Source organism: Pagrus pagrus (assembly GCF_965226575.1).
Source record: "Pagrus pagrus genome assembly, chromosome: 19".
NCBI classification, from domain to species: domain Eukaryota; kingdom Metazoa; phylum Chordata; class Actinopteri; order Spariformes; family Sparidae; genus Pagrus; species Pagrus pagrus.
In genome coordinates, this window is record NC_140203.1 from 26,337,411 (window position 1) to 26,356,363 (window position 18,953).

General features: G+C 38.6%; 1 protein-coding gene across 1 annotated transcript; it reads right to left on the reverse strand.

The window, feature by feature from the left end:
- Positions 1–3,524: 3,524 nt before the first annotated feature.
- On the reverse strand, positions 3,525–16,054 carry nfil3 (nuclear factor, interleukin 3 regulated). Its single transcript, XM_084383263.1, has 2 exons — positions 15,799–16,054; positions 3,525–8,524 (listed from the first exon to the last, which is right to left on the reverse strand). Exon 2 carries the CDS (start codon positions 8,416–8,418, stop codon positions 7,132–7,134), a length of 1,287 nt encoding a protein of 428 aa, XP_084239389.1. The 5' UTR covers positions 8,419–8,524; positions 15,799–16,054; the 3' UTR covers positions 3,525–7,131.
- Positions 16,055–18,953: the final 2,899 nt, after the last annotated feature.

Consider the following 18,953-nt stretch of genomic DNA (forward strand, 5'->3'; position numbering starts at 1 on the left):
AGCCCAGAGGCACTGCAGCTGGACAACCGAAGAGGTCAGTGTGTTTAGTGGTGAAACTACAGATCACAAATCACTGTATCAGCATTGCAGCTGGCTTATTGTTTCACAAAGCAACCGCAAGGAGAACACACAAAACACCAGACACCAACTGACCTGCCTCCATCCCTCGGGTTGTCCAGCATGGACATGTGGGGACAGCCAAGTACAGGCACTCTGCCATGGTCACCAGTCAAATCAATCTCCCTTCCTCTGTTTGTTTAGTGGACTACAAGGGCCACGAAAAAAGTCTGATTTTTTGGGGGAAGCGCTCCACCTATTGTCTCATCTACTCTCGTTGAAAAATGGAATAAGTACATTTACCGATGGAGTAGAAGATGCCTGTTTCAGAAAAGCAGTTTCAGAAAACAGGTTTAACACACTCTGAACCAAAACCTGGGCTGGAGTTGACTAAACCTAAGATGGGAAGCTGAATTTTTGGTTCCAGAGCAGCTTATCAGAATTAGTTCAATCAAGTCTGGATCTGTTAAGCCTGAATTCAGTCCATGGGCGGAGAAAGAAAAAAGCTAAACAATGGAGCTCCGGTACTATGATTCACCATGGCAATGGATAAATAAAGAGCAAACCCTCAATTGTAATGTACTTATCTATAAAACAGGAATGGAGAAAGAAGTCAAAAGGTAAATATTAGACACATATGTTATTTAGCATATTCCACATTCATCATTTACCGGACTTAATTTTGTTAATGGCTTAAAGTGTTGAAATCCTACAGTATGTTTCATTTGATTTTGACCACTTGAAACCTAACAGCAACAAACTGCAGGTGGGAGCAACTTAAAATGAAAATATGGATTAGACTGATAAGATATATTTGACTCATGGACATAAAGATGATTGTAAAGTCATAGTCCGACCCAGTACTAATAAGTTTGGCTATTTGCAGTTGAAAACGTTTTCAAACCACAATTTTTATTTTACATTTTTAAATCTCGCTCATTAGCATTTAATGACTATATTTCAACATGTGTACATTTAAATGTAGTCAATGAAATGCTGTCAAAACACTACGTATATGTAGGCTGTATTCAATAACTAAAATTTTCAAATAGCCTAATTAGAATCTTTAGTTGCACCACAATCACCCCACTCTAACATGATATGATGACTATAATAGGGATGTTACATTAGGGAGACCAATTGCAAAATGACAAATTACTTTTCACTGATCAGTGTCTTACATTTCTAAAGCTTAATACAGATTAGTTTTTATTCAAACAGTAATTACTAGAGTAATGTAGCTAGGCCAATGTTACAGTGCAGCGGAACTGGTTAACAACCCTGACAGCTCCCCCGGTGTTCAGTTTGCTATAAGGGACAATGGATATAATTCTGAGCTGAGTATGAATTGTTGACTGTATATTCAATATGAAATGAATGAATCCACAATGTCCACAGATCACTGTCTTTGTCCTTACATTGATGAGAGATTGATAATTAAAGCACTAATTTTAGAGATAGTCCCTGGGTAATGAAATAGTATCTAAGAAGGATTTTCCTAAACCTCTGCAAATTAATGTGTTCCAGGATGTGCTACAAAATTAACTGTGTAGATGAAGACATTTAATGGTGTGTCAGACAGGACACCAGAGGCAGGCATCACAGAGAATCTCAGTTTGTTGAAGAAAACCTGCCAGTGACAGGTTAGGTTTACAGAGTATGTAAGAACAGTAACTGAGCCGGAGTTTAAGTTATCTCTCTTCCTACAACAGACCCAGAGTGTCAGGCCTAACAGAATCAGAATTTTAATTAAACCCACGCTCTGAAATAGGATTCTGTAGTCCGCTGGACTACAACAGGAAGGGAGGAAGATCAGTTGGGCCTGTGCACACGGCAGAGTGCCTGTCCTCCTGTGTCCACACTGGACACCCAGAGGGAGGTCAGTGGGCCCCATTGAATTTACTGGTTGATCACACAACAGACGAGACAAGAATTAGCAGCTAGAGTGCTATTTCCTAACTGTATGTTCAGTTTTCAGTGTCTGGCGTTTTACGTTGTCAGCTGCGATACTGATACAGTGGATGGTAAACGCCACTAAACACACTGATCTCTGGGAAGGTTAGGCAGAGTTGACAGGTGGGTGTCCACAGAGCAGACCAGCGACAGCAAAAGAACAGCTTGGAAGGTTGAGTGAGCCCGAGAAGAGCAGCAGCAGCAGACCAGAAAAGAGGCTGAATAAAGGTGAGTGTTTACCAAGAAGTGGAGTAAAATCGTCTTGCAAGAAAAGCAGTGGGGTCCATAATAATGCTTGAGGCACACAAAACAAACAGGAAAATAAATCCAACTGTGGCCAGGGACTTACGTTCTGTCCAATCACAAACAAGAAGGTTGTCCTACCTTTTCCATAATTTGAAATGTTGTTGTGAATGTAATCTTGTCTGAGATGTTATGGTGTTTTGTGAAATACTGTGTTTTCTATAATGTCAATGTGGTTTCTGTAATGTTTTTGTGTATATATGAAATGCTGTTGTGCGTTGTGTTTCCTGAAATGTTGTTGTGTTTTGCTGTGGCAGGGCATGTCACACTTCACAGCGGTGTTGGTGGTCAGCAGGACTTGGAATGGGCCGGTCCATCGTGGTTGAAGTTTGTTCTTTCTTTTGTATTGCTTCACGTAGACAAATTCACCAGGCTGGATGTCTTGGCAGTCAGGAGTCTGGGCTGCGATCACCTATGAATGCAGAGCTTTGACAGAAGAACACAGCACAGAAGAACACAGCACCTTGTGATGCACTCGCCTGCACAAGGGGTGAGACTATTTGAACTGGCTGATCATCTGCACTAGCTGAGGGTACATGGGACAGGAAAAAAATTGTCATCATTATCACTCTAGCTGTGTTGGGTAGATAAATGTGGTGTCTTATGTGGGTACTTTTTTGTTTCGTGTTTTTGATCAACTTTCTTATCAGTCTTTGCAATCATTACAGTATTATTGTCCCTTTGTCACTGTTTTACAAAAAGGTGTCCTTTAGACTAGCTAATTTACAAGCTGGGTTTCGTCTTTCACACTCCTCAAACCAGGCCTATTATTGTATCCAATTTACCTTCTTATTTAAAATCATTTCTATTCTTTTCTTCTTCTTGTAAAACCTTCTTTGGCCCCTCGAACACACTCTTGTCAAGTGAACCCTCTACTGGAAAACATTCATCTTTTCCGTGTCCATTTAAACCACGCTGGTACATCTGCAACACAATGGCTTCCAACATTTACGTACATATACGTACAAAACAAAAATTTTATGGCAAACTGGTAGTCAGAGCCAAGATACCCTTATGTATTTCTGCACTTATTTCCAATTCCAACACACACACACACATGTACATTCAGACACCAACACTCTCTAGTGACGACAACATACAACAAAGCAGTGGACTCTTACCAGTGAAAATCTAAACAGGACTCGAACCTTTTCAGACAAGGGGAAGGAAAAAAGGGAAATATAAAAAAATAACAAAAACAGAAAAAAACAAACATGATTACGTCACAAGACTTTTATTAGAAACAAAAACTCACCATTACAATACATTTTGAGAAGTGTTCAGACACCAGTAGATGGACCTCAGGTCTGGGCATATGGAGTTATCACCATCACCACCATCATCATCATTGTCATCATCATCATCATCATCAAGGTAATCAATGACGAAAAATGAACACATCATTCTTTTAAAATGAAGTTCATTATTTGGCATCATATTAGCTAGGGTTGACTGAACTAAGAAATGTTATATTGACTACAGAGAAGATCACAACACGTGATGCAATCACCCCAAATGGCCAAAAGAAATATAAGCCTCTATGAGACACAGCAATGTGAAGAGCTTCAACAATAAAATGATCTCTGCAGACTTTCTTAATGACACACTGTTATTTTTCTACAAATGGTGAACATGAATGAATGTGTAAGAATATATGCATTAGCTTTATAAAAAATCCAGTTACACTGTCCGTTCCATCAGAAGGTAGTCATAATTGTCCATCCAGTGTCACATACAGTCTTGGTTTAACTAGTGACTTGGAAGGTTTAAACAATTAACAAAAAAAAAAATAAATAAATAAAAACACATAGCAATACACAGCCAAGCAATGGAAATATGGCAAACAGTGAACGTAGCAGAGCCAAAATGTGGTTACGGCAAAATATTTGACTTTCTCCTTTTTGACTACAGGAAAGACGATGACATATGATGTCTATGAAGTTGTATCAGCTCACTGCTGGAATGACAAAGTCACTGATTTCAATTGTATTGATGTACAAGAGTTCAGTATTGATTACTGACATGATGGTCAATAACAGTCACCCAGGACAAGAGATACGATAAATGCTGTATTTGTGGGTCCATAATTAAAAGGAAAATAAGAATGTCCTAAAACAAATAAAAAACTTCATTTTAACTCAAATAAATAATTAATTATTCATGAAAAATAATTTGGAGACTTTTATCTTCATATACATATGTCAATTATATGTTTGTCCTAGACAATTTCCAAGTTTTGGCATGTTCAGCTGTCCTGAAGTGCAATGACTCAAGGTTACATAAGCAGTCAGCTTTAAGTAGTTGGAAGTTTGACAATTAAACATCCATTTTTTTCACAAAATTTCCCAAGGTACATGGTTGTTTCCTGCTTGGAAAAGTCTTCAGGAAAAAAAAAAGTTCTGGAAAAGTAACATTCCTCTTAAGTAGAAGCACGGGCATCTTTAACCACTGTTGGACTTTGTTCAGCTAGCAGGCAAATCAAATTAATTTCTTAAATCAGTTCTTGAAGACAGACTTCCCACACTTTTTGCAGCTGATCATAACAGATTTGGGTATGGATATGGGTTGTTGTGGTACTCTGCTGTTATCAGAGGCTTCCTCCAAAGTACAAACAGACAATTATCTGTCCTCCAAAACACTTGCATGAATTCTGCTGCTCAGCTGCTCGGTCAGCGCGAGATGATAACCAGATTTGCAAAACTTTAAAAACTTGGTAAAAAAAAAAATGTTTTGACCAAGCCAGAGGTGATTGTGAAAAGACAAAAACCAAGACCGTTTTGGTGAGTTTTATTTTGCTAATGTGAGTGAGTTTCAATGAAGTGTGATTCACCATGCGTTAACGAGGCAATGAAGCTTGTTGTGATTTTGTAAAAGAGGAAAAAACTGAATTCACATGTATGGTTCCGATTTTCTGTTTGGTTAGGTGTAAAAAATATCCCCTTTCGTTTCATTTTGTTAGAATAGTTTGTTTAGAGCAAAGTAAGAAGCAAACTGCTTTTACATCTCCCAGCCGACAGTACGGGGGCTAACAGACTCGCTTCTTGCTATACAGAGTGGTATTAGGAGACAGGAGGCTAGCTGGTCAGCATGCTAGCCTTAGTAGACATCTCTGCAACACAATACATAGAAAAAGTATCCCTCTTTTCGTTTACTTAATGTATATTTGCCTTTCGGAGGAACATTAAAATTAACATTAAACTGAATACATTAAGTATAATGTTCAGCATTAACTTACCAAAACATAACAGACCAAACGTGAACAAAATATTCACATCACGTTACTTTCGTGAAATTGATCATGGAGTTATAAATTTTTATTCACGTCTACTCGTGCTAGTTATGCGAATAAAACTACTCACAAACACACAGCCCCCAGGTCAGTGAATTTCACTGTCCGAGTGGATGACTGCAGCTTCCAGCGTAGTTTACCACAAAACCCAAAACAAAGCAATTTTGCTGTGATCTGACTGCAATAAATGGATCAAAAGGATGCCGGAATAACATCATAATGCCTCCTTGTAAAAAGCCTGAATTCATGCTTCAATACTTACCTCACTTCCCAGGAACAGATGTGTTAATTATACAGCTATGGGCATCCACAAAAGGCCACGATAAGTGATAATTATCCTCTCCTCCATTGTTGTTCACGTTCAATGTATGGACATCAGTGACGTTAATGTCATGACGTCAGTGTGAATGTCAATGCCATTAGGCTTTTGTAACACAGCGTCACGATTGAGTTCTATATTTTCAATTCACTAAAATGCGTGATTGACACGATTTTTTCGCGTCCTCATATCGCAATTAGACCGAAATTTGCGTCTATTCGCATCTTATCATTGACTTTGTATGTAATCTAGACGTGCAGATACTTTGCATCGCGTTTGGTCTGAAAACAGCATTAGAGAGTCACGGTCACATCATACAAACTACTAATTTCTAACAGATATACTGTTTCAATAACCAATTAATTCCAGTCATTTTCACTTTGCCAGTTTTTCGATCCCTGATCAAGCTTCTGCCAATTTATGTCAAATGGAATTAATTAGTGAATGGAAACAGTATTTGTACTCAAAAAACAGTATGTGCAGATAAAAAAAACTGAGGTGCACAGTAGTAACCATTGTTGGAGCTAGTGCTGGGGGCATAGAGAGGTGAAGTCAAGCCCCTTCTGGTGGACCACCATGGGACCTTATTTAGAAAAATATGTACAATGGTGAATGGCAAACATTTTTTTAAAAATTGGTTACTAGAAAGACTACACATCATTTAATTACAGTTGTCAATATAGCCAGATTTATTGTAATTTTCCCTTTTTTTTAACACCATGTCGGTGTTGGTAATTTTTTTTGACTTGCAAAATTATCTTTTGAATTGACAGAATGAGTTATTCAGGGCCCGATTCAAATGGGATCCCACATTTATTTGTGTCTCCCCATTGACTACGGTACACATTTTTTCCAAAGAAGGTCCCACGGGGCACACCAAGTGGCAGGGCTTCCCTCTTTGTTGTACATTACATTGAATTTACTAATTTACCGTGTGACCATTTACAGTACAGACAATTCTACCCCTCCTCATTACTTTTAATCATTCTACATTAGCATACAACCTTTGATCGTGCCCCATCAGCCACTATTGGAGCATCCGGTATTTGAATATGTACGATAATTGAACCATAATATTAACCACACAGTGCAACAGCAAATACAGTGGAAATGCAAAAGATACAAAGGTCATTTAGAGGAACATCCTTTTGACAATGACTAATGATGATCAGTGGTGCTTTTAGTTGACTCTATCACAGACTCTTGCTGATTAGATCAGTGTTTTTAGAGAGGCCACTTTTGCAGACAGGTCACCAAGGTCCTGTTTAAAATACAAGTCCTCAGCATCTGAATATGCACAGGAGAGTTCTTTTACATCCACAATGGTTTTGTTCGAGACAGGGTTCGGGGGAAGCCTGCTACTCTTGCAGCCACTCTGCAGTGTCTCTGTGCTGCGTTTATGCCACTTCTCAGACTGGTGGGTCCAGTCTTGCATGTTGGTGACCTGTAATGACAAAGGGCATGGAGAGGACTGGGTGTACTCTGAAGAGTCCTGAGTGGTGTGGTAGCATCCTCCTTCTGAAACGCTGATTGGAGAGAAGGACTTTCCAGAAGACTCATATTCAGGGTCGATGGCCTCTACTTTGATTTGCATGGTTCTGGCTTTGATCCGGAGTTTATGGGGCAAAGCTGAAGAACTGACATCTGGCACTTTGTGTGTGGAGACAATGACACTTCTTGGGTCAGCTACAGACGGCATCAACCCTTTGGGGACTTGCTGTTCATCCTCACCATCTGATGATTTGCTTACAGCACCATCTTCTGAGCTCCTGGGGGAGTTACTGGAGGACCTGGTGATCTGTATGAAAGAAGCAGAATGGAAGACTCCAGACAAAGGACTGGCCATGTAGTTTCTATATAGTTCATAGGGACTGCTTCTCTCTTCTGCATAGCTGGTATTCTCTGCTGATTCTTGCTTGACCTCTGCAGTCCTGCAGATATTGAAGCTACCCTGAGTTGCAATACATGTCTCAGGCATGTGAGGTGAGCGCTTAATGACTGAAATGCAGCTGCTGGGTAAGTAAAGAGGTTCCGAATCCCTGCTGGAACCTTGGCTGGGCATAGGTGGAACAAGCTCCTGATAAAGGTCAACAGTGGTGGAACTGGATAACTTCTGGACTTCTTGTGCATATGCTGCCGAGCTCATAAGGCCAAACTTCAGCTTCAACGACAGCAGCTCAGCCTTGAGGGAGGCATTTTCCTCTCCGAGGGCCATCAGTTTGTTCTCAAGCACCATATCATTTATACGCCGCTTCTCTCTGGAGCGTTTGGCCGCCTCATTGTTTTTGCGACGCCTCTCCCAGTAAAGGGTGTCTTTTTTCTCCTCTGGAATAAACTCCCTTTTCCTGCGACAGGTAGTTTTGGACTTGAATGCAATAGCAGAGATTTTGTGGCTCATCAGATCTCTGTTAGCCCCTTGCAATGCCACAGCCAGAACCAGGGCATCCTCTCCACTGTAGGACTCAGTGGAGTCCATTTCTTGCTTGATTGATTGCATATTTTTACTGTTGGCTACTGTGAATATCCTCTTTTAACTGTGCACCATAATGCTTGTATGCAGCAACAGTAACTTCCACATTGGTTTAATCCACGTAAGCTGAGACCTGTGAAATAACAGACAATGAGATGGGGTTTTATAAGTCAGTGTAAAGTAAAAAACAGTTTTACATTTTTGTTAAAGTAAGATTTTGTTTGTTGAGTCTCATCCCCAGATCATACTGATGCTTTGGGTTGGTAGCTAGGGTCGGACCAATCCAAAGCATCAGTTTTTGATGATCTGATGATAAGACTCAACAATCAGCTACAGGTAGCTTTTTTCAGGAGGTTAAGTTTTATTGCTTTATTAATATTCGCATGGTCTACAGTATATAAGGAATGAATTTCGACTAGGGTGGGCATGTCTCCCTCTCAGATGATTCAATATGAATCTAGATACATGGTCCACAACTTAATACAAAGCTTACAGATGACTTTGTTATGTTATGAGGTGATACTGATGCCTCATATGGATTCAGAGGGCTCCAACACATAGGTCAATTAGAGTCAATTTTTAGGTCAATCCAATAATATATATTAATTACAGCTGTACAATATCTCTGGACTATTTCAGTATTTCATTATAATGCTGTATTGTCACACAATGCAGCTTCTGCAATTGGAATGCTGAACTTGTAGCCCTAATTTTAACCTACTTTCTTAACAAACTATGTAAATGGTTGTTAATAGGAATAAAAATGCAGATTAATGTTTTTCTTCATTTAAATTACAACACATGTAACAAGAACTAGTGATAACCTCAACTGTTTAAGAAATAATGTTAAAATAGAGTGGCCTCAAATAAAATCAAGCAATAAAATAAACCAATAAACTAAAATCAACTGCAAAAATCATTGGGGCATTATAAAATCTAAACTACATACTACAGAGCTGATTCTAAAATATGAAGGTTTGGCAGAGTATTAATTTAATAATTTAATTTACACGTACTGTTCCCCAGAGAGAGAGAGAGACAGAGAGAGAGAGAAAGAGAGAGAGAGATCAAGAAAGAGAGGGAGAGAGAGAGAGAAACAGCATGACATAGCAGGAGCATGCTGATTATGGACAGAAGTTTAGATGTGTACAAATACTTTCCAAGCTCATAGTAACTACAGTTCTCTGTTTTTGTTGGTTAAGTGTTTGAACTGCAGACTGGATTTTCTGCTAGCAGACAAACAGAGTGACAGTAACAGCTGACTCACATGAACAGGTCCAATGCAGGTAGGTCTGCTTTATATAGCCTATGTCTGATATATAAAATGGCTGTATCCTAACAAACCTTTATTAAAGAGAGACATAATAAATACTGTATATGCCTTTTACTGCAGTAGCAATAATAACCTCTGTAAGCGCGTTAATGGGAATCCCTGTGTTAGCCTCGAGCTAGCTCAAGGCAGGCAAGGCAGCCCGTCTGTGGAAACAGTTCGAACAGAAGAGATTCAATGTGAGTGAAGCGTCTGTAAAACGGTGGATAAATTCTTTTGAGCATCACAACCACTGTGAAATGACTTGTTTCACTATCATAATTTGAGCCATTCAGTCCAATAACGTTTGAAAAGTCAAGAAGAGCCGCATGATTAAATGATTTATTCTCCATTCAAGTTAAGCCAGGCGCTAAACTGGAAGTTAGGCAGCTCGGCCAGCGATCTAGATATTTTCATAGCCGGGAATTCAAGCTTTTTTGGCTTCGCAACACCACTGACCAGCTCTCACAGGAATGAACGGGGTTCCACCTGTGTCCAGTAATGAAACCTCCTTGAATAGGCTGCATCCCAAATTCCTTCCTTATTTATGCGCCACCACTGGATGCTGATAACGCATCATCACTTTGCACGGCGGAATTTACTGTGTTCACCCGGGTCTTACATTTAGATCAAAGCCAAGCTTAGGTGATAAGACCTGCATCTACTACAGAGTCAATTGATCTGGGTGTAAATGCTGAGTGTACACATTCCAATTGCACACAAATGCCCAATCTTAGTGGGTTAAAGTGGTATTTTTGACCAGTTGAAAAGGGGTATTATTCTCCCCTCTCAGAACTCTTGTGGATTGGATATTGCAAATTGCAGTTGTGTTGTTCTCAGTGCTATATTGTACTGTAACGGCCGTCTTTGAACATAGGAGGTGGCCTACGACACTCCCAACCACCTATCGACAATGCAGTACTTAGTTCCCTCTAGGGCTGGGCGATATGGCCTTTTACTAATATCCCGATATTTTTAGGCCATGTCACGATACACGATATATATATCTCGATATTTTGCCTTAGCCTTGAATTAACACTTTGATGCATACAATCATGCCAATATGATGATTCTATGTGTTTTATTTATTTATTTATCAAAAATAGTTATTAAGCAGTGGCACAAACAAAAGCATACAACAACATGTTGCCAGACTGTATCCAGAGGTCGTTCCAAATAAAAAAAATGTCAATTTGAACTGAGAGGAAACTGTATATTCAGAAAAAATTAGACTAGAACTAATGTAAAAACAAAGATGTGTCTCAATATGGAGTAATTTTTTTGGAATGATTTGGAAACGGAAACGAAAGAGTGCAATACACACAATAGATTACAAAAAATTTTAAAACACAAGACGATTAACAAATATAAAACAGAAGTATGAACACCAGAGTGTGTATATAATGAGTTTAGGGGTTTTGTATTTAAAAAAGTGTATATTCTTAGTTGCTATTACTTTATTTTATTGCTCTGTATAATTTAAAGGCAGCTGACAAAATATAATTAATAAGGATCAGTTTTTTTTACCCCGATCCCGATCCAAGTCATTTAAAATTTAGTATCTGCCGATACCGAGTACAGATCCGATACTTAGCCCTAACTAATATTTTCCTAGATAATACAGCTGCATTAAGAAAAAATCACCTGCATCCAAGCTGTTCTTGATAGCTTTTTTTATTTTGTTGAAACAAAGTAAATACTTTCATATGGCTCTTTCTTATTCTGCATATCCTATTGCAACATTGGTTTTCATTATTTTTTAATTTTTTTTTAACAAAAACAACCAAGTAAACAAAGTCAGTAACTAAACCCTGATCCTCGACCACAGAGGTGGGCTGGTTATCCAGAGCAATTAATTCAGTTACCTTCTCTGTAATATTTTTGGCCATGACGCTGACTTGAGGATATTTCTCTTTCCTTTTGAAAGTATCCGTGAGTGTTTGTTGCTTCGGTGCCTTTGCCTGTTTTGCTTGAGTGAACTCATGTCTTTCTTTATGCGCTGTATCAAATGTGTAGTATTACATGCAGCTCTTTTGTTACCAGCTTGCGATATCGGGATTGGGACATCCCTAATAATTAATGTTAAAAGGGTAGGTGTAATAAGCTGAGGCTTCAGCCTACACATTTTCAGTCCTGTTTTGTTTATTTGTTTTTTGTTTGTTTGATTTGCTTTCTGAAGCTAGAAAGCATTAAGTTAATTTATTGTCCATCTACCAGTGTATTTGTGTTTTATAAACTGGAAAATGATCGAAAAAATTAACTAAACTAAGACTGCAAGACACTCAAAAAGTAAAAGGAGGAACTGAAAAGCTTAGACAGAAAAGGAAGTGGGCATTAGAGGCTCAGGCTTCCAAATACAAAAAATCAATCAACTGTTTGGCCATCATGATGCTCAAGTGGCAAGCGGTGTTGATTTGGAGGAGCACACAATAGTGGTAAGATTGATGTTTAATTAATTATAGGCTATGGCAGCTGTGCTTGGTTAAAATTTGCTCGAGCTTACAAATAACCCCACACTGACAGAGATGTTGGTATTAGCCTACTAGTTAATGCATATTGATTACAAGTTTCCTTTTCAGTGCCTCATGAAATGTGTCCTGGAATACAGGTAGACTTTCCAAACTTTCCATTCCAAAACCCCGACCTGACATTCAGATTCACCTGTCATCATAAGCCTAGCAACCAGCAAGTACTACGGTGCAGAAGCTAGTGGGCTATGCTGTGTTTTTTAGAGTCTGTAAGCCTATTTAAAAAAGGTTATTTATAAATAAATCCAAATAATGCAAAATTCTGCAGGATTGTAGAAATGGCCCTAAAGTCACATTTCTTTTTCACATTCATTCATGTAAATATAACAAAAAATAATAATAATGATAGTGGATGATGATGATAATTTGTGGTTCTACATTAAATGTTGCATGTTGTAGATCTATATTGAGTACCTCTGTGGTCTGATCATGCTTGTTTAGTACATGATAGGATGATGTATTTATTTTAGGACATTTTCAGGATTATTGGGATTAATGGGCCTGGGATTAATTGGCCCTCTGATGAAAGCCCTTGCATTTGCTGTAATAGCAAAGATACACACCGGGTGTTGGTGGCAACTTTCCCGGAAAAAATCACAAGTGGCGCTCAGTTAGTGACACGTTCACCCAGCAGTTTGCAGTGGTTGGTTGGCCAGAGTCATGGCCAAACAAATAGAGAAAAGACCTATAACAACTGACGATGAAACTTTTAAAAAAAATGCATCTCCAAAGAAAGCAATTAGACGTTCAGAAAAAGGCAAATGGTCTAAAAAGGAAAGCGACCGTCAGTGAGGAAGAACCAGAGCACTAAAAAAGGAAAAAGGACTTTATAATGTCAGATATAAAATCTACTCTACCTAAATTTTGGACCTTGTTTTGGGGTAATGTCAGTCACCACACAGACTGAGTTTGTTACCTCCGCCAAGGTTATATTTTCGGTGCCCCTTGTTTGTCAGCAGGATTATGGATTTGGCCAAATTTACATGAAACTTTGTGGAAGTCATAGGTTTGCAAACAACGAACGGGACCGTTTTAGGGCTAATTTATTTTCTCTGTTTGTGAGCTAGCTATGATCAAATTACCTCAGAAAACAAGCAAGGTAAAGTTAGACCCTATCAGACTAGTTGACTAGGTTGCTGGTAAATACAATTTTCACCTGCAATTGCAGCTTAACACCATCGGTGTCGCCGAAGAGAACAAAACGAAATCTTCGAGATTACCACTTTAAGTCAATATAAGTAATTTGGCTTTTAATTATCGGCTCTATTTACTGGCTATAATTTCACTGTTACCGATAAATAGCCGATAATAAACATTCCGTGCATTCCCATTCGTCTGCTTGTTTTATCACTAGATCATGAAAAAGTTGAATCATACACTTCTTATATTTTTTTAATTAGACACACTTCCAAAAACATTCCATATAACATGCCAGTCAGTCTTGCTGACTTTAATTTCATTATAAAATAATTTTGTAGGCCAAAATGAATAGAGTGCATACAAACCAAACACACAGAACAAAGGTGAGCCTTTAAATTAACATTTTTCATTTATAAAATTGAACTTGAAAACTGCTGGACTTGACTGCATATTAAAGTGCTAAGTTTTCCTGCTCAATAAGCCAGTGCTATAAAATAGAAAATGTAAAATAAGGATTGTTGTTCCTGGTTTGTACTGTCCAAGGGAGCAACATGAGTGTGACACAGACCAATAGTTAGGGGTGTGGAAATTTCTTGATTATAAGATGCATCGCCATGCGGATGTGGAAGATTCTGCATCGATGCAGAGACGGGGCATAATCGAATGTCTGCAGCGTATGTTGATTGTCTGGCCTCAGCTGGACAATAAAGTTAGGTTGCGATGTTGCTCCCATGCTTTGAATTGTGGGCGGACATTAGACTATTTATATATATTTATTTTCAATTTTCAAAGTAGGATATTTCTAACATTCAACAAGTTATGGCACGTGTATGGAAACCAAATAGCTAAATAAATAAAATGAGTCCTGACCTATAGCAAGCACAACAAACTTGAGGCTTACATTGCAAATAAAAGAAAACAGGACCAAATTTCTTCTCAATAAAATACCTCAGACTTCTGTGGATATATTTCCTCAAAGGATCTGCGTTTGGTCTAGTCATGCCGCTTAGACCGCTTTTGGTCAACGCCACAGTTTCACAACGTGAGACAGACTGTTTAGTACTGTCTTGAAGTGCCATTTAAAACATGATCAGAAATGTGCATATAAAACAAAATCCCTGAATTACCTTAAAATGGATAGAAAAAATAAATTCACTGTCCCTCACTGAGGTTCTGTCTAAGCACATTTATACGGGCACACTCACACTAGGCAATCCTACCATGCCCAAGCATGTTTGACCCCCAAAGTCCAGTTTGTTTCCATCTGTCAATCTAAACATGAATCCGCTGACTGTTTATAATCAAATGGATGCTGTTATAATGTGTTGTGATTGAGATCATGCACCACCATGCATGTATTTCTTTCTTCCTCTGAGGTCACTGAATGAACATATTACAGATGTTGCGATTTTGCGGGGATGGTCACTTCCTATTGTTTCTCTAAGGAAGCATGACATCAAGACTAAATTCGGATCACATGTGATAAAATGCGTGTCTCAGCTAGATGTGAGACAGGGGGTGCGGAAGTTCACCATCGGTTCAGCCTCGACCGGCCGGGATATTGGCCCGGACCGCAGCGACCCGTCAACGTCCTTTTGCCCCAGATTCCTTCCTTCATTGTGTCCGTATTACGCAATATCCCCCCCCCCCCCACCACCATGGCTGCAGATATTATGCAATAATTGTCAGTGTGGTAGCAACAATATGGCTCCGTGTTATTTTGTCTCTTATTCTGTTTGTATAGATAATCAATAAATAATAAATATGTTAGATCATTAAAGCTTCATGTATAAGGCTACGACTACAATAAGGGCATTCACTGTTACATGACATCATTGCCTTGCTTACTCATGACACTGGCGGCTGAAACGTGGGGTCTAACTACGCCCTAAAAGTAAGCCGTTAAAATGTCAAGATAACTACATATTATAAAGGATAGAAAACGTTGCTTTATTAACGTTATTGGATCAGTAACGTTAGCCCCCATACAGTCACACACCGAAAGCAGCCATAAGGCGTTGATAGCCAGCCTCATCAAATTCTAGGATACAATACTGTGTCGCAATCCGCAAACTCCTGCTACTGGTAGGCCTACGTACCTGAAAAAAAATCAATGTCTTATCGGACACTATGCTGATTATATCAGTTATGTACGAGCGAGCTACTAAAACAGTAACGTTACAGTCTATTTTATAACAGCCAACCAAGCAAAAGGCTCCAACTTCAGTTTGGGTAACTATTCTAAGTTTAAAACGAGTTTTACACAGAGGTTAATGTTAGCCACATGACAGAAGTACAAGCTAGCAACGCGCCGCTGTGATTCAGGGGCTGTCTTTACAAAGCGTAAACACAACACCGCCAGGCAGAAATCTTTGACACAAGGAGTTTGACTAAGGTTGGCTTTCTCTCAACCTCGAATCAAAACTGTACCTTTTCTGCCACCTGGTTGGATGGTATTGGCTGGTTTTCCGCCGCGTATCAAGCACAGGCTTCCAAAGCTAACGTTTATCAGAATCTTCATAGAATCCTACATGTTGCGAAGTACTAGTCTTTCCTCCCATGGCTTTTCCCTTTCAAGGTGGCTACTGACTCATGGATCTGTGTTAGTAGGTCAGCGGTTAAGTGTATTGGCAGTGGCAGATTAAATGACAGCCACTGCAGCCAATAGGAATGCAGCATTTTCTAACTCTAGCCAATGACTCTAGGCTTCAGCAGCGAGCCCAAATCTGATATAAAGCGTTTGTCGTAGTTCAGATTGCGTGTGGGGCATTGAGGTGCGTCAGTTCACTAGCACGCAGTACCGTTACTTGGATTTTCATGATTTCACAACGAAATGTTCCAGACATAATTAATGTTTATACTGGCTTAAGCACAGCACATTAAAGCTGAATGTAAACTGTTTTTATATAGCCTACAGTGAAATTGGCATATGTGTCAGTCAGATCCACTTATTGTTATAGAATGTCAATTGCTTCTTGATCCCTGTGTTGAATTAATGAGTGGAGCTTTACCAGACAGAATATTAAGCTACATTTATTGTGATTACATGAATAAACATGCATGATAAAACTAGCTCTACTACTGACATCAATTTTATTTTATATAGCGCCAAATCAAAAGTTATTACAGGACACTTTCCTATAGAGCAGGTCTAGACCACAGTCTTTCATGAACAGAAACCTAACATTCCCTCATGAGCAAGCACTTGGCTAAAGTGTCGAGAAAAAAACTGACAGAAAAACAGGCAGAATCCTTGGAGCAGACATTGAATGAAGGTGGGTGACCGGTGGGGTTGCAGCGGCAGCAAGATCCTCCTAGTGACACTGGCAAGTACTGGCACCGATGCCATCTGCAGCCACAAGCTGGCACAGTGTTTTGGACTTTGAAAAAAAAAAAACTTTGGAAGAAACAAGATTTCATTTACCTATTTTATTTCACTTACATTATGTGTCACAAGATTTTAAAGCCACAATCATGACCTAATTTAACAGTCCTATATTACATAAAGTAGTTAGTTAAAGAAAGTCTGTCCATTGTCGATCTGGTTGCCATTGTTGCACAGGAACATTAATTTGTCCTGAAAGATAGCCCACTTTTAGATATCCATTCTAGATTTATCACAACTTAATCACTGTGAAAAATCTTAAATCTAAAAGTAATGTGCCTATATTATTAATCCATTTCCTCTAGTCCCTCTGCTGCAATCCAAATGATTTATATTGTTCCCCACTTTTAAACCATGTCCTGGTATGTGACTGTATGTCGATGTTAGAGAGGGGGGATGGTCATCACGCTTTTTTTAAAACTTTCATTTGAATCCCTCAAAAACCTTATCCTTAATATTCAAGTGTAATGGAAGCCTAGCTTGTCAGGTAGGATAGGAGGGACAAATCTTTTTCACCGTATTCTGTTCAAAAGATTTCGGCTATCAAATATGCCCTGTGCACTTCTGACAACCATCCTCAGATAAAAATGTATTGACATATGAAATATTCATTCTCATTTTCCTTTTGTATTTATGTTTTATTTATTAAGTAGCCTACATGTTTTTAAACATGTTTATAGAATATTAAAACTGAAGATTTGTTTTTCAGTATGGTAACTCATTTTTTAAAATGACTTGGGGGGTGAAAGATAAAAGAAAATGCAAATACTGTCTAATCCAAATAATTACATTCACATAAATATAGGACCTATTTGTAATTTCCAGCCACCTGCTTCAGACGAATGGGGGCAGTATTTCCCCCTTCTCAATGTTTGGTTTTTGTCATTTATCTTATATATTTTATTTGTTTCTATACATACGCATTCTGTATTCTTCATTTGTATTACCATATGTGAGTTACTGTGTGGAAGCTGGGGGACAATCATTATGCATACTGCAAAAGAGAGCAGTCAGGATAATACCTAATGTGGGGTATAGGGAACACACAAACAAACTGTTTTTAAAGTCACATGCACTGGAATTTATAGATCTGGTCAAATTTAAAACTGCAATAATCATGTTTAAAGCAAGAAATAATTTACTTATTTATTACTTACTTATAATGAGTTGAAACAAAGCACAAATATCAATACATTTTAATAACTTTAAAACAATATATGTCTTGATAATAATAATAATAATAATAATAATAATAATAATAATAATAATAATACATTGGACATATAGTGCTTTTCTGAATACTCAAAGACGCTTAATTCGACTGTCCAGCGTCGCTACTTCATGGCTCCTCGTGGTGGCGCTTATCAGATAAATGAGTTTACAGTAGGGTAATGGTGGACATGAGTGTGAAGAAAGTAACGTTAAGAGATGCCCCAGCCACGTTTGATAGAACAAACAAAATCGTAATAAAGACTACGCGATATGCAAGAACTGCATGGCCCGTACAGCATGGCTGAAAATAAGGTTTTTGCAAAATGCTACAAACACTGGAACCGAGGTATGAAATACCGAGCAGAAATTATTTCAGTGAAAAAACTATTCCAGCTCTTAATGATGAGACGAGGGGAAAGGTGGAGGATGCACTCCAGTCTGCAGAGAGAATTGTGCTCACCTGCGATGGATGGACTGGACCTGCGACGGGCCACAAATTCCAACGTGACAATCACTGCCCATGTTAATGATACCGATGCACTCCTACCTGATACAAGCACGAGACGCCGGTGCTAATCACCGCTCAGGAAAATGCACTCACCTCTGAGCATGCTGATCAGTCGCTGTTCCCGAAGAACAGCATGAATAGACTATATGAGGAGACATTGAAATGTGTTCAGGTTTACATAATACAAGTTACCTCAAAGCACTGAAATGTTCTCAGGTTTGTGTAAAGCAGGCTGGTAAACTCTGAAATGTTCCAGGTTTACATAAAACAATTTGATAAGCAGTTAAATGTGTCCAGATATACACAGAAAAACAAGTTTGCCACGCTTTAAACATTGTAAGCCCTAAAATGTGTCAAGGCTTACATAAAGATAAGTTTGATAAAGCTTCTAAAACACAAGCATAAAATGTGTACAGGTTTATATATACAGGTTGGTTATGATTGAAAAAAGCACATTACAACATTAGTTCTTTTATAAAG